Source organism: Poecilia formosa, unplaced genomic scaffold, assembly GCF_000485575.1.
Source record: "Poecilia formosa unplaced genomic scaffold, Poecilia_formosa-5.1.2 Scaffold209, whole genome shotgun sequence".
Lineage (NCBI taxonomy): Eukaryota > Metazoa > Chordata > Actinopteri > Cyprinodontiformes > Poeciliidae > Poecilia > Poecilia formosa.
In genome coordinates this window covers 677,759-699,958 of record NW_006800148.1, presented here as the reverse complement: position 1 = coordinate 699,958, position 22,200 = coordinate 677,759, and the positions used below count along the sequence as shown (strand labels likewise).

The window sequence follows — 22,200 nt, the reverse complement described above, 5'->3', positions numbered from 1 at the left end:
TCGTGAAGGAAACTGCAGAAATAACAGCTGAGAGCTTCAGGAACGTCATGCTGAGAGGATTAGTGGCAGAGAAGAACAATTCCCTCCTGTGTCCTGGTGATTTCAGGACACAGGAGAGTCGGGAAGCTTCAGGAGTCGTTTCCTCCAAACTGGGATTAGGACCGTAAACGATATGTGGAAATGATGACGATGATGATGTAATATGACTTTTCCTATGTAAACCGTAGGCCTGTCATATAGGACAATACGCCGTCCCTCAAACGAATGAGATAATATTGACGTTTTGACACCATTTTCGACTAATACAATAATTATGGCATAATAGTGTAAATTCACTTCCTCAAAGACCAACAAGAAGTTTGTTCAGAAGACAAAATTAAACTAAAAACAATAACAGAAAATAAACCACACACAACCAAAACCATAAATAAAACTGATCATGAACAATGTGAACAAGATTACTCTTCAAAAAATATTAAACCACAACAGAAATTATCCAGCTCATTTAATTTATCATGCAATTAACTACTTACCATGATAGGCAATAAGTAGCAGCAACGCTTTGTAGTTGTAGTTTGTTTTGATTTTACCACCTTTTTGGCTCTTAAGACGTTTTTGCTGCAATAAGCACCAATATTTACCAAGTGTTTAACAGGCACAGAGAGCCTGAATGCATCGTACTTAAACAATGAGCAAACAGGTACTGCAGACTTCCTCCACTGATCCAGGATCAGACTGGAGGCGGTCTGTAGATTTCTCTGCATGTTTCTGTCTAACCACCAAAATGACAAAGTGGCTCAAAGATCAGAGATTATTTTAACTGTGAAGATTAAACTATTGTGGCTTTTCCCCCTAAAACCAGAACAGTGGTTCTACTCAGGTTTGGGCTGGTCATGATCAGTTCTGCTGCACGATATATTAGTTATTCCGATAAACGATAATATTGTTGTTTTGAGACCATTTTCAGGTAATATGGTGGTAATGACACAATAATAATGCAGGAACACATTCTCAAAGATCAATAAACTTTAAATTATAATCAACATTTAACACTGGAACTTTCAAATATCCTAAATAAATTAACAAAATAAATAAAAATTAATTATAAAGTCTGTATAAACAAAATTTTCCTTCAAAAACAGGCTTAGTTGAGACCAAATCACCAGACTGAAGACTTTTATCATCCAGTTTTGGTAGAAACAGAGAAAAATGATAATATATGCCTGTGGAAATTATGGAGCTTGTTTTAATTTATCAAACAACTAACTGATTCAATGCTTATTGCGACAGGCCTACCAGACTGATGGGCTTTGAGGACACAAATAAAAGCTTACGACATATCTGGAATAATTATTTCAACATTTCAGATCCCAGAAGCTTTAAAAGCTGCTTCTCTGCACGTCGGACGGCGACAAGCCGCTACGTGTCCATCAGGCGGATAAACATAGCATGGCAGTTTGAGCCGGCACATGTGGTGCCAGCAAGGTGCCGAGATTAAAGCAGCGCAGGCTGCAGCTTCTTTTGTTGTTGGCAGGGAGGCTTCTCCACTCACGGTTTACATTTCCGCAGCTCCTGGGCAACTCTCCTCGCAGTGTGGACTCCAAAAAGCACCAGCTTCTCGTTGGTTTGTAACGTTAAAACACGCAGAAAACTGGACTCAAAACATAAATCCACATTTTCCTGACTCTTTACTTTTACACAACGCCACACCACTGTCTTTGGGGTTTATAATCTCAGGTGTTACGTCTAAACATCAGCCGCCAATCAACCCACCAATTAAAGTATTATTAAATGGCATTTGGAATAATATCCTTCTTAATATTTCACACCTAAATAGTCATTAGCCGGTGCGTTGGCAACTGCAATATTGAGCACAACATATCTGCAGTGACATCAGTATCGGACATTCATGGTGATTTCAGCTTTAATCTGTGTGAAAAGGCTCCTTATGATCTACTCCAGTTTGTTTTGCAAGTGGCAAACGCAGACTTTCACTTTTCCTTTTGGCGCCGTGTCATCTTGGCCTTGTTCTTTTTCTGTCCTAAATTACATCATTTTTGGTTTAAGTTGCTTCTAAGTTATTTCTTCTGTTCTCAAAGTGAATTTGCAACTTTGTCCATTTGCTATATTTGGTCATTTCGGCTCTAAAGGACATTATTGCTTTTACATCTTTAATTGTTAGATGGTCTTTTATTGTCACACTGGAAGTCTGATGAAATATCCCTGTGCATTAAAGACATTATGCTTTTTTAAAGCTTGAGAAAATTAAATACACTTTACGAGGATGTGCACAAAGATTTTACAAAAAGCGGCAATGTTTTATTTCCTCCTTTCCAAACTTGGAGGTTTTTTGCCCAACTGAAGGTGTAATTGGGAGGATGAGTGTAAATGTATGATGTGTTGTTTTCTTTTTTTGGTTGAATTTGGTGAGCTGACATTTGAAGGGGGTTGAGTTTGTTCTCTAGTTTTATTTTTCATTTAACTTTTTCTTCTTTTGCTAAAAAAGCAACAAAAGGGGCTGAAACTGGTGCACTGTATTTTTTTGATGGACTATTTTGTCAAGATTATTTTTAGTGTATATGTATAATAAGAATTGAACACTGCAATTTGTTTGACTGGCTCTAATAAAAATATTTATTTTTTCACATTTATTAAATTTTAAATATTATTCCATGCCAAGATGGAATTACTCCATGGCTTTGTTTTGCTTTAACGAAGCGATCACAGAGACTTCCTCCTCCTCCACGGACGACGGCGCTGCCGTTTACGTCTAAAAGGTTTTTAACGATCAGACAATCGTTGCAGTTATTTAGTGAAGAATTGGAACCAAAAGATGAACCAAAATAAATCCAAATGTTTTCCTTAACGAAGCCAGAGTCGGCTGAATCTCTCTTTCATTTTTCTAGTTTCCTCTGTTTTGGTGCTTTCCACACATGCGTACGTTTCAGTACCGGCTGCAAACTAGAACATCAGTAACAAAATGGAGGAAAACAGACAGTGGATCCGTTTTATTTCTTTAAATTGACTTTGGGACACTTTACATCAGCTCTGCATTGTAGCAAGTGAGAATCAGGATTCTTATGTGAATCCATGTTTTGGAACACAATTAAAATATATCATCTGTAACTATCGCCCATGATTTTCATATCAGGGCAGCTCTATAGAGAGAGTGATGAAAATATCCAGCTCAGTGTCAAGAAACAGAACAGATTTATGTCTCCAAACATAAACAGCGGTGATGATTCAGCTTTTCTGTTTGCCTGCACTCACCTTCGTCCATAAGATTTCCAAAGGCGGCTTTCTTCTGATCTTGAAATGTGGGGACCTCTGAAAAGACAAAAGTAAATAAAAAGGTCAAAAAACTGATAACTAAACAATTAAACAGGCATTTCAGTAACGAAATGCCTGTGCATATTTTTTGCCACTTTATGCCCATGGGTAATTTCCTACTTTAATGCGTCTTAAGTACTTGTTTACATTTCTGCTTCATGCGACAAATATAAAATATATACACATTTTATAAAAAAAAATTGGCTGTTTTGATTAATACAAATAATAGTTGATAAATTAACAGTGGCAGGACCAGATATTAAGCAGCAGAGCCGTTTCTGGGCTGCTGAGGGGAAGTCCATTGAGGACCAGCGTCCTCCTCTCAGGTGGGATCAGTTTGTGTTTTATGGCTGCTGTCTCCACCGTGCCCACAGGCAGACTGGTATCAGGAAGAACCTGTCCATTCGGCCCATTTAAGCAGACTGAAGAATGCTCAATAAATGCATTTAGGGCTTTTACCTGCTGCTAATGTAGCGCGTATCGCAGAGCGACTGCATAATCACTGGTCCTGCTGAGCTGGCTGCTGCTGCTGCTCATTCATATTTAATAGTGCAAATACAGCCACCGTCTTATCCTGAAACTGGGATCCCTGCAGTCAGGATCAGAATATTCTGATTCTCTTTGGAGCCCAGTTAGACCAAAGAGCGGTTTGTTAACATAATAAGAACTCCTCTGGGAGGGAGCATGTATAACGTCTTTATCACCCAAGAAAATCCAGACAGAACAAAAACAGCAAAAGAAACTAGAAATGTGACTAACAAAACATTTAGACACATTTCTGTTAGCCGGATATTTATAAAAAACAAATATCCCCATCATATTGTTTACAAAAAATATATGGTAAACACGCAATCAATATCAGAAAATTGTTTATCCTCATAAACCTGCAAAATTCAACATGTTGTCCTTTTAAACATGCCCAACCCATAGGGGGCAGTGTAGCGCAAAGATAAAACCTGTCTCAGCCAATCGGATTGCTTCAAAATAACTTCCTATTGGCACAAAGAGGTTTATTTGTATGGATGGATATATAGGTTGACCTTCTCTCAAATAAAGTAATAAAAACATTGTGAATAATCAACGTTATTCAAAACAAGTTCATGGATATTTTGGCACGTTCTTTGTTTCAGACCGTTTTTATAAGTGGGACTGTAAATCTCTGCTTCCCCATAAACACACGCAAACACAAATGTGGCGTTTTCTTGAATCTCCAATTGTTTTTTTATTGATATCAGACATTGCTCCAATTTTTTATATTCTTTCTGGATTATATCTCCCACAGTTCAGAAAACAAGCCATTGTGCTCCAACACCTGAGACGTAGTTTCTGTTTTCTACAGATTACTGACGTGATGAAAGACTTCAAACTGATCTAAAATGTCATTATGTGTGAACTGTCAACACAGAGGCCACCAGTTTCCCCATCACCACGTTTCATTTTGTTTCTGAAGCAAACAGGAAAAAGCTCAGGTGGACAGATGTTTGTTTTCCAAACAGCTTCGCCCTGCAGGACTGAATCCTGAACTTGGCATCAGTATCCGACACAAACAAGACCAGAACCAGTGGAAAGTTGAAACGTTGCAACTTTTAAACCGCAAAGCAAAGTAATTTAGTAGCTCCGCTGCCTCTCAGGGAAAATTTAAACTTGATTTCATAATCTACAACAGAGAATTGGGGGTATATTAATTAAAAATAAAATAAAATGACAAGAATAAAGTCATAATATCGCAATAATAATACTATAATCATTTTTAGTGACATTAAACACTATAATGTCATACGGTCACAATATTTTGAGAANTACTTGTTTACATTTCTGCTTCATGCGACAAATATAAAATATATACACATTTATAGGAAAATAAAATGTGTATATATTTTATACACATTATTGTTTTGATTAATACAAATAATAGTTGATAAATTAACAGTGGCAGGACCAGATATTAAGCAGCAGAGCCGTTTCTGGGCTGCTGAGGGGAAGTCCATTGAGGACCAGCGTCTTCCTCTCAGGTGGAATCAGTTTGTGTTTTATGGCTGCTGTCTCCACCGTGCCCACAGGCAGACTGGTATCAGGAAGAACCTGTCCATTCGGCCCATTTAAGCAGACTGAAGAACGCTCAATAAATGCATTTAGGGCTTTTACCTGCTGCTAATGTAGCGCGTATCGCAGAGCGACTGCATAATCACTGGTCCTGCTGAGCTGGCTGCTGCTGCTGCTCATTCATATTTAATAGTGCAAATACAGCCACCGTCTTATCCTGAAACTGGGATCCCTGCAGTCAGGATCAGAATATTCTGATTCTCTTTGGAGCCCAGTTAGACCAAAGAGCGGTTTGTTAACATAATAAGAACTCCTCTGGGAGGGAGCATGTATAACGTCTTTATCACCCAAGAAAATCCAGACAGAACAAAAACAGCAAAAGAAACTAGAAATGTGACTAACAAAACATTTAGACACATTTCTGTTAGCCGGATATTTATAAAAAACAAATATCCCCATCATATTGTTTACAAAAAATATATGGTAAACACGCAATCAATATCAGAAAATTGTTTATCCTCATGAACCTGCAAAATTCAACATGTTGTCCTTTTAAACATGCCCAACCCATAGGGGGCAGTGTAGCGCAAAGACAAAACCTGTCTCAGCCAATCGGATTGCTTCAAAATAACTTCCTATTGGCACAAAGAGGTTTATTTGTATGGATGGATATATAGGTTGACCTTCTCTCAAATAAAGTAATAAAAACATTGTGAATAATCAACGTTATTCAAAACAAGTACATGGATATTTTGGCGCGTTCTTTGTTTCAGACCGTTTTTATAAGTGGGACTGTAAATCTCTGCTTCCCCATAAACACGCAAACACAAATGTGGCGTTTTCTTGAATCTCCAATTGTTTTTTTATTGATATCAGACATTGCTCCAATTTTTTATATTCTTTCTGGATTATATCTCCCACAGTTCAGAAAACAAGCCATTGTGCTCCAACACCTGAGACGTAGTTTCTGTTTTCTACAGATTACTGACGTGATGAAAGACTTCAAACTGATCTAAAATGTCATTATGTGTGAACTGTCAACACAGAGGCCACCAGTTTCCCCATCACCACGTTTCATTTTGTTTCTGAAGCAAACAGGAAAAAGCTCAGGTGGACAGATGTTTGTTTTCCAAACAGCTTCGCCCTGCAGGACTGAATCCTGAACTTGGCATCAGTATCCGACACAAACAAGACCAGAACCAGTGGAAAGTTGAAACGTTGCAACTTTTAAACCGCAAAGCAAAGTAATTTAGTAGCTCCGCTGCCTCTCAGGGAAAATTTAAACTTGATTTCATAATCTACAACAGAGAATTGGGGGTATATTAATTAAAAATAAAATAAAATGACAAGAATAAAGTCATAATATCGCAATAATAATACTATAATCATTTTTAGTGACATTAAACACTAAAATGTCATAAGGTCACAATATTTTGAGAATAAAGTCGGTGAAATAATATTAAGAGGATAAAGTCATAATTTCATTACCTTATTCTCATAATTCTGCAACTATATTCTTATAATTTAATTTTACATTTTTTCTAGCATGGGCCCAATACTTCATCATAGTAATCTCAGCAAAATTTAAAAATAAATTTAAAAAAAGCTAATGAGCAGTGAAGCACCACCCAGCCCTTTACTCTTTATAACAGACAGAAATTTATCTTTAAAGTCCAACTTGCATATTTAAATTTATTTACCCCGTCTAAATTCAAACCCCCAATATGTGTAAACTTCATTTTACTTTAGTGATTAAGTGTAACAAACAATAAGCACAAAAGAAAAATGTGCTGAAGTTTGGTTAAGTTTTACTCTGATTTTCTTTGTCCTGCTAATCAGCCAAAGAAAAAGTGGCTGAATTACAACAGTGATTAAATAACTGAAGCATCATGAATTTAGGTAATATTAAAAAATAGATTTAATCAGTAGAAAAAATATTAACTCATTAAATACACTAATTTACTTCAGAATTAATACAAATACAGATGTTTTCATTTCTAATGTTTGCACACGTTTTCACAGGCCAAGCGGGAGTGATCCCATCCCTCCTCTGGTCAGAAGAAAAGGACATGGCGGCAAGTGTTTGTGTTAAAGAAACATTAAATACGCTACACATTTGAACATGAACAAATGTAGTTAATCCACAAGTTTTGAATGCATTGCAAGCGTTTAAAAACTTAAGAAAAGCTTACAGGTTGATCAGAAAGTCGTCCCAAACCAAACTGCCCTGCTGACCATTTGGTCAATGAAAATATGATGCAAAATCACCAAAGAAACATAAACTGAACCTTCATTTGAATGGAGCAGGCTCTTGTTTACACTGCGATGAAGCTTGAACCACTCGATCCAAGGTTCTTCCTTCAACCAAGGCTACAGGAAAGACACACTATTAGGTTATTCTTTTTTATCCGGCTGGCTACTGACTTCACTATTAATTTTGTAGAGTAATTCAGATATTGTCATATTATTAAAGATAATAGATCTATTGGAACTGATATCAATGTTTACCTAAATTACCTCCATCACATGATATGCGATTTTATTGAAACCTTAATCTAAAAGTAGTTCCAGTTGTTCTTCGGTTACTCCAGAGTGGATAAATGTTTTTAAATATGTGCGATGTGCCAATTATAAGATGAATCATGTTGATTCAATAAAAAAAAATAAAAAAATAGGCATTATTAAGGCTGGGCAATAAATAAATTTTATAAATTAACTGAATTATCTGTATCTGAAGATTTAATTTTGGGATTTTTTTAATTTAAATTAAATTGCTATCAGAAATATTAGAAACTGCACAAGAATAAAAGCCCATTTCAGACTTTTCCAGACTGTGGGAACCATATTAAAACTGCGGTATGTAACTTTACTTAAAAATATATTGTTTTTCACACATTTGTCGTGACAGATAATCTGGAAACATTGAGCTTTTCTTCCTTCTCCCAGTGCTTGAAACAGCCAATCACAGCCAGGAGGAGGGCCTTAGCGCTGTCAATCATCCTCCATGTGGTGCTGAAATATCTGATGATGTTGGTATCTGACTGAATGTGAAACCTCTGGAGATGATCATGCAAGAGGATTCTTCACAAAAATCAAGAAAATTATGAACAACCCTGATCATCCTCTTCATGAGACTGTCAGAGTGTCTTCAGTCAGATGTTTCAACAAATCCACTGTAATATGGACTGCTAGAGGAGCTCTTTCCTGCCAACAGTTATCAATGTCTATAATAACTCTGAAGACTTTGAATTGATGCGAGTTACAACATTTAATTTCCCTTTTGGTATCAATAAAGTATTTTTGAATTTGAATTATGCCGTTTTTGCTAAAAATGATAAAAGTTGGTGCAATTACTGTTTATTATGACAGCAGAATGGATGAAGGCAGAAGATGGACTGAGCTGGATGGAGGGGGGAGTTGGACACAAACATGTCGTTCTTTGTTCCGAACTCGTGGCCCACTTTCTCCCAAACATCAGACTGCGTTCGCGCGCACACAGAAACATAATGTACGCCGCTTAAAGGGCCCTCTGTTCTCACCCACAGCCAGAACACATCCCAGCTCTCTGCACACAGTCCGAATTCATGAAGCCGTCACAAACACAGGGAGCAGGAAATCGCCGCTCTGCACCCCACCTCAAGCTGCACAGCTGCGAAAACACGGCGGCTCGCTCGGCGAAACGCGCACGCACGCGCCGGCGTTTTCACGCTCGTTCACCTTTAGCGGAGTGGACGTTCCTCGCGGCTACGCATGGGAAGAGTCTGCAGAAGGAATTCCAGGGTGGAGAATGCAGAGCGACGCTTGCTGGCTTGGGTTTCACCACAGACATTCATGCAGCCCCCCTGTGCCACATTACTCTGGCCTTTTTCACAGAAACCATTACACACTGCCGCTGCTGCCCCAAACACTGGCTCATATTTCTTCCTCCCACTCCCCAGTATAGGAAGCTTGCGACGGTCCAGGGAATGTTGGAGTAAAACAAAGACGGTGTCCATGCAACGGAAACGGGATCCGTAGCAGCCAGAGAAATACAAAAAACACCAAGGGAGGGAGAAGAAAATCAAAATAAAAAGTTACAAAGATCCTCTGTGTTGACTGGATCGTTTCTGGAAACAGCAGCTGATGAGTGGAGCTAAAGGACTTTGACACAAAGTCACAGATTTGAAAACTTCCAACAGACAACTCATTACGGCAATTATCCGTGTCCAACTTCCACCGTCTTCTCCTCAGGAACTATTCCACAGATTTTTAATCTTCCAAAAAATAACACAAAACAACAGAGTGAAACAATCCTGGTTTGAGAGAAAGAAGGAAAAGTCAGGAGAAGATTCCTGGCTTTTATCCCGGCGCTGATCTTTTTGTCCCCTGCGGTGAGTTAGGTGCCCCTGCAGCTGCCTGCTTGTGTGTGAGAGCTAAAGTAAGCTGGCATCCAATGTCAGTCCGAACGGAGCATGCTCACTGGCATCCTGTCCCTCCGTTTACAACTCGTCACCCGAACAGACACGACTCCAAACCTCCAACTGATTCCTGCTCCGCGTCTTATCGGCTCCCCCTCCTCTCCTTCCTGAGCACTTCCTTCCACGGTTATGTCAGCTTAAATCCTGCATATTTTCCCCTTTCTCGACTTTCTCCCTCTCTGTCCCCCCTCCCTTCGCCCAATGCTGGTTGTGCAAGTGTCAGATTTCAGTCTTCGTCTCGCTGCAGGCTCTACCACCAGCTGCCCTCCCTGACACCATGCTTCACTTTCTCCCTGCTTTTCCCTTCTGTCCAGATCGCTTCTCTTTCTGGCTTTTGCCACGGTAACTGGCTCAGATCGAAAATGAGGTATTCTCACAGCAACTAAAAAACAAAACAAAACAAAAAATAAACTCCTTTGGGATTTTGCTAAAAGGCATTTGCACATGATACTTTCTGGGAATTTCAACACAAGCTCATTCCTGTGCACAGAACTGAACCAAGTCAACCAGAACCAGCAAACTAAAATGAAACAAACCACAATCGGCTCCAGACTAAGAAGAAGGCAGAAAAAAAATCTCCATTATTTTCTCAAAGATAGTTTTAAATAGAGAGAAATCTCTCCTTTAATTTACACGGCCAGGATTTTGATGTAGGGCTGAAATGATTAATGAAACAATTATTGAAATAAGTGTCAACTATTTAGTAATTATTAATTGTTAACTGAGGAATGCAGACAAAATATATGCTGAAAAACACACCAAGAGCAGTAATTAAACCAAAACTACTAGGAAACTATTTTGCAATTAAAGAGGCAGTATTATGTGTTTCCAGCCACAGTGTCTTTTTATAGCATAATCAAGTTAACTGTTAGCTTCAATTGTTATAAAACATGCTGTAGTAATTATGACTAAAAAGAAATTTGACTTGAAATTGGGCCTTTGTCTCTTTAAGAAACTCAAACTTCTGGAAGTCATTGCAACATGGCTCCTCTATTAACCCTTAAACATCTTTTCTTTTCTTTTTTACCAGCATTTCACTGAGAAGTACCTCATTTAATAAACTCAGCTGATCAAGTTCGACCAGGTGTTTGCTAATTGCTGCTGGCTAGTCTGAAGGAGCCGAGAGAGGGAGTGGCAAGGGAAGGGCTGCTCTGTGAGGCGGCAGCTTGGAGGAGGAGCTTTGTCCTGAAGGCGGGGCTACGTCCAACCAGGCGTTTTGCACAGCTGAATGGTTGCCATGGAGATTGAGAGATTTTTTTTTCAAACATGCAGGAAAGAATCAAAGCAACACTCCAGGCAGGTTTTTGATGAGGGAATAACATAAAGTGATTTCACATGTTACTGCCCCTTTAACAGAAATTTAACAAGAATTATATTTTTCTGTAATTTGACTCACAGAAGGGATGATGGAAAGAAAAGACAATTTTTGAAAATAATTTTGCTCATTTGTAATTTCCTTTTTTGGAAAAAATATAAAAATCAAAAAATTTCATCTGGTATGACACACAAAAAAAATAAAATAAAAAATGGATTTTATTTTTAAGCCATACTGCCCAGCCCTGGCGTTAAGTCGTCATAATTTCGATCCGAGCTGCAGGATTTGTTCAGCAACCCGTTCCACTACAGCTGGTCATATTATGTACCAGACAGCAGCAGAAAAACATGGACACAAAGAGACCCCGCTGCGTCCCACATGCCAACTTTGAGCTGTAAAGCAGCAGCCGCGGTGAAACTGGCCCCTGCCCGAAGTGCATCATTAAAGGGGCAGGCCGAGGGGAAACAACAATGAGCCATCTGGACCAGGCGGCAGTTCATCAGCAGCGACCCAAACACTTCATCACCTCCAGCCAGGAAGTTTACAAAGAGGAAGAGGGGACGAAGACGGGTCATTTACATTTTAAGCATCTTTAATCTGTCACTCTAATGAAAACATCCGTGAGCTGTTGCTTCAGAAAGAGAAACTCCAAACTCGACGAGTCGAGATGCGGCGGGGTGAGCCGCGTAAAACACGAGCTCGCATTTCCATATGAAACGACGCCTGCTGTCCTTTTCACTTACAGGCCTCACGCTGGGATGCAAGCAGCCGGCGAAAGCCAGAAAATCGCTTTGATTACATCAAACATCCGTAAGCAATGAAGATATCACAGGAATACCTGACAGGTCAGATCTAATCTGCACATCTGATTAAAAAAAACAAAAAAACAATAAATCCTTCAAGTGCTGCAGAGCAAAATAAATCAAGACCTCTGATGTAAACATTTCACTTCTTCCTTTACATGCTCTGATTCTTTAAATGTAAGCAGTTGGAAAGAGAGGTTGGATCAACACAAACATACCTAAAAGTGAAATTAATCCATCCTCACAATAAATTAATCAATCAAATGATAAATTAAAACTAACTCAATAATTTCCATTTGCATGATTTATAGTTTTTCTGTTTTTTCTACCAAAATGTGGATGATAAAAGTCTTTGGTCTCAACTAGCCCCGTTTTTAAGGACAATTTTGTTCTTATTTGTTGTTCTGTTTATTTATTCTGGATATTTAAAATGTCTTCCAGTTCCAGTGTTAAATGTCCATTGATCTTTGAGAGTGTGTTCTTGTATTATTATGTCATTACCATTATATTACTTGTTAGTTTTACTATCTTCTCCACTATTTGTTCAATGAGAGTATCAATATAAATCAATAAATAAGGAAATATGATTAAATGCCATTAGTTTGTGCAGTATGGTGATACAAATCACACCTCTTTATATGACTGGTGACCTAAAAAAAGCATATCATCATCTTCCCAAAATAATGGCCACTTTTTGGCAAAAAAATGACTTGGGTCATTATTTTAGGAAGGTATTTGTTTTTGTTGGTCTACAGTTGTTGTGCCATACAGTAGCAGCCATAGGGTTGCTTAAAAAAGAAGAAATAAATCATTCTAATAGTCACTTTTGTTGTTATCACAATAACACCACAAAATGTTGTGATATTTAAATGTTGCCCAGAACCAAGCGTCTGCATCAAGATGGACCCAGTTCTGGTCACTGGATGTAGCCTAACAGCTGAAAATCTCGACATTTTTTTATTAAGATTTCCTTCCTCAAGTCTTCTTTTCTGGGAGAAAACACACAGAAGATGGAGGCGGATCTGAATTGTGTTGCTGTTTCAGATTTACCACCCGCTCCAAAGAAAAAACAAGTTTGTCCACTCTGAGTTCTGAGTGTTTTCCTCAGCTGAACGTTGCAACTTGTAGTTGATCTTTTAATTTGCACAAGCATGCAGCGCCGTCGCTGAGGATCAAATCTCCGTTTCTGCACGTCATGGATGGCAGGTGTACTGAAAGGGAAGATGCTGACGGTAAAAACACTTCAGCATCCGAGTCTGCACTGCCTTTTAAAGACAAACTGTAAGCAGCACCGTCATCGGGCGAGAGGCAGGGTTCACCCTGAACGGGTCACCTGCCCATCACAGGTCAACACACAGGACAATTTACAGACACCAGCTAACCCAACAGTCAGGTGTTGGGCAGTGAGAGGACTACACTTCCAGGATCAAACTGGATTTGGATGAGAGTAAAAATAGATAATCTATTTTTTACATTTTCTGCTGCTGTAGTTTGTTTTCACACCGCTCTGTGTCAAACGATCAAAAGCTCTGTTCCCCTCCTTGCCTGTGGGGGCGCTGCACAAAAAAACACTGAAGGAAACGACAAAAACTTCAGAAGACATGAGCGCAACTTCCTTCTTCACAAAATGTAAACAAAAATGGAGCTGTGTCAGATTGTAGTGGGTGTAGTATTTCTTTTTTGTCTTTGTTCTTCCTGCAGCATTGTTTGTTTTGGTTGCATTTACCCAGAATGCCTTGCGCTATAGTTCGCGTTCTGCTTTTGGAGCGTCTCTGGTCTGCCCAGCATTCACAACAGAGTTCACTTCAACCGAGGTCGAGGATTTTAGGCGGACCAGAGTTCACTTTTTGGTCTGTATTCACACCTCCCCCAAATAAACCAGATTTTCTAGACAAATTCAATTAAAGTGAACTAAACAGGGCTAAACTAAACTAAACACCCTAACAGATTCAGCAACAGCAGGAAACCAAATTCAGCTCCTAAAGTAAACATAAAGGGATTTTCTCCTGCATTCAGGGAGTGTTGGTGTTTTTATTCTGCTTTCCAATCTTATCCCCAGGAGGAAAAAATAATAGCAACGCCTCTAGACAGTCCATTACCATGGAGGCGTCATGAGGTAGGAAGAGCAGAGCAAAGGCGAGACAATCCCCGACCCAAGCACAGAAAAAAGCTTCACTCCCTATCAATACTGTAATGAAACAAACAAAAGATGTGAACCATACACACATTCACAAAGAGATCTAAAAGTGACCAAAAAATAAATAAATTAAATAAATCATAAAAGTCACTTTGGGATCAGCAGCAGAGCTTTGGCAATCTCATCACTGTAAGCAAACAGCTATACACCGAGATGGATTAAAAATTAAAATATAAAATTTCTCAAAAACAGAAAACTAGAACCAGAAACCAAAAGCTGTTAAATATCCCAAACCAGTTCCAAGGTTTTATTTCAACCAAGCTCTGCTAAAGAAGCCCTTAAACAACCAAATTTGTCGCAAAGTGCATAAGCATGCGAGAAAAAAGTGAAAAAGAGAAGCAGGCCAGGTGAATGACAAATTTAGATTTTAGGGAAAGCCAGCACACAATCTGACAGTTTTAATTGACATGGTAGATGGTTTTGTGAGCAAACAAGCTTCTATTCTCCTTACATCAATGGCCGCCGCTGACAACAGATCTCATCCCAACAGATACGACATTCAACAAAACTCTGAGCGCTGGAGTTCCTCACCACATCGCCTGGGATTTGTTGCCGCGCGCTTGCGCAGTGTGAAAGAAAGAAGAGATCTTCTGCACACGCAGGCTGTGAAATTAGATACAGGTGATCGGTTCATCACCGATCATAAACTTTTTCCATGGAAATCGGCCGATTATGATCGGTGGCCGATCGATCGGCACATCTCTATGTTTAACCAAACTAAATGTCAACATCTACCAATGGCATGCAAAGCGTGTTAATCTATGCACAAAAATAATGATATTGTGTATGAAAGTTGTTGTTTTTTTGTTTGTTTTTTTACGGTTGGCGAGCCAAAGGAAAATTTTCACCTTATTGGACAATAAAGTCTTATTCCATCCTATCCAAAAATATAAATAAATATCCAAAATAAAGCATGGATAAAAATTAAAATAAAAACTCAATACTTGGATAAAAATTCAACAAACTTTACACACCCTTTTAATTCTGATTACCTGAAAACATTGGTGCACCAATTTATACACATACAATCAGCAAAATGGAACAAAACAAATCAGTTTTATCAGAGTGATTTCCTGGGACAATGCAAGAGAAATTGGGTAACACATATTTCACAGTTCAAAGGTCCAAACTCAAATGGATCAACATTCCCAATCGTACCAAAGAACTGACCTCAAACAGCAGCTCCTGACCCCCAACAGTTCACTGAAAGGACAAATACCAACCAGAGCAGCGGCAGCTCACTCCTCTGAGCAGCAGAAAGGTAAAACTCTCAGGAATGCAACAATGAGTCAAAATCCATTCAGGTTTCTGCTCACCAGGTCACACGATGCAGGAAACAAATGGGAGAACTAAATAATTAACTGTAAATCAAGACTGATAAAACCAGAATGAAAAGGAAGTCCTTTTGTTTATTTAAACTAATAACATGAAAATTCACATCCCTGGTGTGATGGAGTCAGACTGAAGTCTCTGTTTTTCTTCAGAATCACAGAATCACAGCTTATCCTGCATCTGAGCATCAGCTGGAAATATTCGACCAAACTCCAGAGTTCAGCGCTCTAAATCCACTGCAAATGTTCCAGGAAATCAGCTAATTATCACGTCTGAACCTACAAAAACTAGAAATGCAACAATTTAATATCAATAACCGTATTGGGTCAAATATCGGAAAACAAAACAAAAAAAAAAACTATTCATTTTTTAGTTTAATCTCACTGTACTGAGTAAAATGACAATAAATTCAATCATCAAATCATTCAACAATACATAAATACAAAGTGACGCCTTTGCAACATGACGTCACTTTGTGCTCTGAGCAACATCATTTTGCAATTCAGTACGTTTATGTCTATTTAAAAAATAAAAAAGAATTTAAATCAATTCAGCAACGCTTTTCTGTATTGAAATGGACGATATTAAACCTCCGATATCTGTATCGGTATCAAAAGTGAAAAAAGCAGATTGGTGCTTAAACAGACCAAGTTTCCTGTATTTCTATTAAACTATTAGATATTATTTACAAAACATTACAAAGCAGCAGTTTAATATTTGATTTGTAATAGCACTAAATTAGCACTGGTTCTTTCTGGCAGTTGCCCAATGAACCGGTTCTTTCTGAGCTCTGACTTTGACTCAGACCAGATGATGAACAACTTTGGACTTATTGAGGACAAAACAAATCAGATCTTATGATCACCATGTTTAAATCTGCACACTTAGCTTCAGATTAATCTGTCTACCTTAAGACCAAAATAACAAGCTCATCATGAAGAATCAGAACAACATGAGCGCACTGATGGTCAACTCGCCGCAGTTTATTTTGATATCACCCATCATAGTATTTAAGCAGGTCAACAAGCCACAGGAAGCTGCTCAAACTTATTTCCCTGAATTCAAGAATGCCATTTATGTTTTGGTTCTGAAATATTGACTTTTAATTTCAATCTGGATGTTGTGGAAAACCATCATTTACCAGAGCCAATTTGATCAGAGATCAGCTGATCTGATTGGCCCAAACTACCGCTGCTTGTTGTTTAAAACAGCATCAATAAATCACAACAACTGAAATACATAATTCATATATATATATATATATATATATATATATGAATTAGTGCATTGTTGCATTCGGGGAGAAGCCATTTTTGAGTATATGTTGTAAATATCACCATATTTATGTTTATATTGTATTTATATTGTACTGCACTGTTTTTGGAGAAGCACTTTTACTTTAATCTCACTGTACTGAGAAAAATTACAATAAATTTAATCATCAAATCATTCAACAATACATAAAAATAAAGAAATGTTTTAGCTCAGTATAACCCCAGAACACACACTTTGGACTTCACCCATACAGGGGGCGATAATGTGGCGGCTTCCACAAAGTCCATTTAGAAGAGAAGAAGAAAAGAACAAACGAAGTGATTTCTCACCAGGTACTCATGGTCCCAGATAAAAAGACCAAAATGAGAAACAGCACAATCTGTCCCCTCATAGACGGCATGTCACAACAGCAGCACACACTTTAACTGTTCGTGGAGCATGAGTCGAGCACTTAGTTACATTTTACAAGCAGGCCTGTCACGATAACAATAAATTGCGACAATTTTAGAAATTAAGATGCTATTTTAGACCAAAGTGAAGACTTTTGTCATCTGATTATTGGTAGAACAAGAGAAAACAGAAAAATAAATCATGGAAATGGAAATTATTGAGCTTCCTTTAGTTTATCAGGCGATTAATTTGTTTATCACGACAGGCATTGTAAAAATTAGCAAGTTTTGACGATACATTGTTCCAGATGTTATTGCGATAAACAATAATATTGTCATTTTGAAACCATTTTCAAGTAATATAATGATAATGGAATAATAATGCAAGAACACATTCTCAAAGATCACAAAATTCAGTGATTTAACACTGGAACTGGAAGCCATTAATAAAACTTAATCATGTGGTTAACTGATTTATTGCGACAGACCAAGTAAAAATTATCAAAACTTAGCTATAAATACAGTTTCTCTGCGTCAACCCTGCCACACAGGCCGAGCTTCGTGTCTGTAGTTACACAGCATGTCAAACGTCTTGGCTGCAGTTCTGCAACCAACCAACTCTGGACAGAACTGATCCCCGAGAGGATTACTCAAATCCCAGCGTCAAACGTTTCCTACTGCCTTACGACGAGGACTGCCATCAGCCCAAAATATGCCTAATGATGGATGCCAACGTGAAACCTCAGACCAAAACAGAAAACCAACAGCTGGGCCCGGATTGCTCCAGAAACCGGAGACACCTGGACTCAGGAAACCATGGAGCAACTCTCACTTTCTCCATCTTTTGGGTTTTTATGTAGGAATGTGTTTTATTTCACAGAAACTATAAGAGAGAAGACTGGAAGGCAGATCATTTCACACACAAAAACATATTATTATCAAACAGGATTAGGTTTAATATCACTGCCATGGTATAATGATTGAGATCATTTCCAGTATTCCACATTAACTGAATCCAATGGGAATGAAAACTGAAGGAGATGAAAACTACTTTTCTGCTCGTTGTGTTGGCTTAATAAAACTCTGCACAGAACGGATTTGGCTTTCAAAAGCTCATTAGGTTTTAAAGAGGATCAATAGACTATTGATTCGTGATGTTAGCAGCCTGCAATAATGCATTTTGGTGCAAATCCAATAACTATTCCTCAAATTTGTTTGGCTTTTAGTTTTAATTTGTAGGGTAATGTCAGAATGTTGAAAACTGATCTTAATCATTGTCTATTGAAATGGTTTTTCAGATATTATGGATCCCAAACCATTTGCAATTAATTTGTCAAATGACTAAACATGAATGTTTAGAGAGAATCTGAGCAGGTTTGTACTGTTCGGTTGATGGTTCAGTTGGAGCAGCAGACCAGATAAAGAGCTACAGAAGAATGCAGGTTAATTGCAGCTACAAGCTTGCTGCTGTTAGTTTAGCTATACTGGGGATGTTTAAGTCTGCTGGGAAAATTATTTTATGGTTTCTGCTTGGAATTACCCAGAAAGTGTTGTTTTTTTTTTATAAAACTTAAAAAAGGCCTTCGTCCACCATCCTGATGCATCTACACACCTGCTTGCACACAGTAAAATACGTATAAGTATTAAAAATATATTAACCTAAAGTTGTCAGTCTGTCATATATAGCACACTTTAACGTGATTTTAACTATATTTATGTTAAAAAATAAATAAATAAAAATAATAACAAAAACTAGGACGCACCAATCCTCTTTTTCAATTCCAATACTGATATCTGAGGTTTGGTATCAGCCGTTACCGATCCAATACAGAAAAGCATCACTACATTGACTTAAAATGTTTTTTACAGACATAAACATGCTGAATTACACATTTGATAACTCACGACAGTTAAATACCCCAATAGCCTCACAATCTTTGTCAAACATGTAAAAACAACTTTAATTTGTTCAGTCAGTCCAATTAAAAATATAACAGCCAATGCAAAATGAATAATTAAGAAGTTGACAAAAACAATAAGTTGACTACTATGGTCAAACATGTAAAAAATAAACTGCAACAAAAATTTCAAATGGTTCAGAAAGTGCACTTGAACATTTTAAATATAACGTAAAATATCTAATAAAGCATGGCATCACTCAGAGCACAAAGCATAGAATTAGACTGAATAGATCAGCCTTTATGGAGCAGACACATTGTCACCAACATCTGATCGAGAGCTTTTTTCAATATCGAGACTGATACAGATATTAATATTAGATTGGTGCATCTCTACTAAAAAGTAACAGTTCTACTTTGGGGGGGCTGAAAAAAATAATTTAAATAATCGATAAATAATTTAGTAATCAAATAACTGTTAACTGGAGCTTACATAGTAAAAAGACCATTTCCTGCAAGAACAACAAGATAACAGCAGATACTAAGCCAAAACTGTACAAACATATACATGCTGTCAAATTTGCCAATCCTGGAATTAACAAAGAACTTCTTATATTATCACCGTCACATGACCAAATAAATACCACATACATAGCCAACCTCTCTCTCCCTCCAGAATTACATAAACAAGATGGAAATAAACATTGTTTATTAACATCAGCCCAGTTTTATTTATCAAACCAAAATAAATACATAAAAAAAAAATTCCTAACACCGGCCAATATCGTTGTTATAGCCGATAAATCATTACATCCTTATTCATAAATGATTACATCTTTATTTGTAACAGAACTATGATGTTCTGCCACCGATATGAAAATATGGGCCAATACCAATGTTATAATTATTGCCATTATGGCTGATTTAACTGATATCTACATGACCAAACAAATACCAAGTGATCAACCCGCTCCTCAAACACATACTTCAACAAGATAGAAATAAACATTGGTTGTTCATATCGGCCCAGTTTTAATTATGGAACCAATATCGATGTTAATAAAGACAGATTACGCATTATAAGCACTGAAATGTTGAACTGAGATAATACATACAAAATAGGCGTATCATTTGGCTTGTAGCAGCGCTTAAAAAAAATAATAAAAATTCCAGTTCATAATAAATTTTGATGTTGCAGTCAAAGTTCTGTTTTCAAAACATTTAAATCAGGCATAGACAAATGTACTCCAACATGTAATTCTCGCCATAGTTTGGGAATCATTGCACTGACGTAGGGGTGGGCATTATCGTTTATCATTTATTATAAAATTTCTTATTATAATGATTTTAATTTATCGTCACGGTAAATTACAATTAATGATTTTTTAAAAACCCAAAACTGTCCATATTGTTAGGAATGTTATTTTTTTTTTTTACCATTTATTGATTTTTTTTTTATAAAGATCAATAATAAATATTAATTCATTTGAAAATATTTATGAAATACAGTTACCATGTGCAGCTTAGTGACACAAATCACACTGTTTTTAGTGACTGGTGTCCTAAAGAAACATATTATATATGGGAATGTTTTTCAAGAGCATTATTGTGTTTTTCCAGCTCTGATTGCTACGCCTTGCAGTTACAGTCCTATAGTTACCTAAAACAATAAGTAAATAGTTCTTATCACTTTTCTCTTCATCACGATTGTACCACAAAATATCGTGATAAAATTTTAAGTCTTATCGCCACACCTACACCGACGATGTTTTCTTATTGTACTGTATAACAACAAGCATGCACATATAAAAACAAAACAAATACCTGCACAAGAATGAAGCGGGAAAATGCTTTATTCAAACAGTTGTGATTGAAAACTAAAAAAGTATGCAAAGACGAACTAAACTAGCTCTTAAAATGCTCGATAACATATGTTGAGGATGTTCAGATGCAACTGGGAAGAAACTGTTGCCATACCGGTATTATGGTACGGGTTCCTCAGACCGGTTGTTCTTGCTCATCATAGTCCCTTTAAACCCAAACACCACGCTAACTTATCTGATTTTCTGCTCACAGCCAAAAGCATCTCCATCTACAGGTGCTTCGTAAATGAACCCGATCCTAGTGATGCAGGAGAAGCTGCAGACCCACGCAGTGACCGTGGATCTCAGTGCAGTCACAACGATCACCGTGGATTGGGTGAACGTAACTCAACGCCTTCTCCACAGTAAAACCAGTTAAGTACTAGAGAAAAGCTTTAAGCCCACACCCCGACCAGTTTCTGCAGACCTGAGCGGCCCGGTTTGTCGGTGCTCTCGCCGTTACACTCAGCAAAGGCCTCCGTCGTGCAGTAAACCCGGATCAGATTAGCCGTTAGCCCTTAGCTCAATCCGTACCAGACAAAAAAGGAAATAACCCGGTGCAATTTCAACAACCTTCCAGTCAATGTTAGCACCAGCGGATCTTTTATAAATGCTTGTCACCCGACTGCAGACCGTAAACAGCGCCGTTTTAAAGGGATAACCACTCCTCCTGTTAGCACGGAGCTAATGGCTGAAGCTAACGTCTGCTGTTGTTTTCACCGAAGGAGGCTGCTCTGAAAAACCCGGTGCTGATCACGCTAAAATCCCCCGCTCACCTTTGAAAGACGGCTGCTTCAGCTCACAACGGATCACTGAGCGGGTGAACGGCGAGGAGACGGAGCCAGGGTCCCTGTTTGTCGTCTTTCCTCCGTCTACTCGGTGAACACATCGGAGCTCCGACTCAGACAGACTCCAGGCGCTTAGTAGCAGCCGGGGCGCGCGCGTACTCAAGTTTTTTTGTCGGGAGCGAGCACAGCACGAAGCTCGCTGACACCAGGGACGTTGATAGGAGATGGGGACAGGGGGGCTAGGCAAATGGGTGACAATTAAAATGAAAAAAAAAAGTGATGCACATAACAACTAAAAGAAATAATAAATAAATAAAGTGAGCTCAAATCTGACTGACCCAAACTTGTACTCAGCTAAAGTAGCCCTACTTCAACATATTTTTACTCAAGTAAAAACAAAATGTAGCCATCCAAAAATTAACTGAAGAAAGAATTTTAAAAAAGTTATTTGTTTAAAAGGCTGAGTAACTGAATCTGACAGAAACAGATACAAAGTTATGTGTAAATTCTG

The 22,200-nt window shown here is 38.0% G+C and overlaps 1 protein-coding gene across 2 annotated transcripts in view; it reads right to left on the bottom strand.

Annotated features, from left to right (window-relative positions):
- The window catches only part of siah1 (siah E3 ubiquitin protein ligase 1), a 28,387-nt gene extending 6,532 nt beyond the window's left edge, over positions 1 to 21,855 (bottom strand). Inside the window, exons 1-2 of one of the 2 annotated variants that reach the window (XM_007567531.2) lie at positions 21,678 to 21,855; positions 3,271 to 3,327 (exon numbers count right to left, since the gene is read on the bottom strand). In XM_007567531.2, the coding sequence (XP_007567593.1) occupies positions 3,271 to 3,280 (10 nt within the window). In that variant the 5' untranslated portion in view covers positions 3,281 to 3,327; positions 21,678 to 21,855. Of the gene's footprint in view, positions 1 to 3,270; positions 3,328 to 9,090; positions 9,925 to 21,677 lie in introns of those variants that run through there. The other variant, XM_016679385.1, reaches the window with a different exon arrangement.
- Between the last annotated feature and the right edge of the window lie 345 nt (positions 21,856 to 22,200).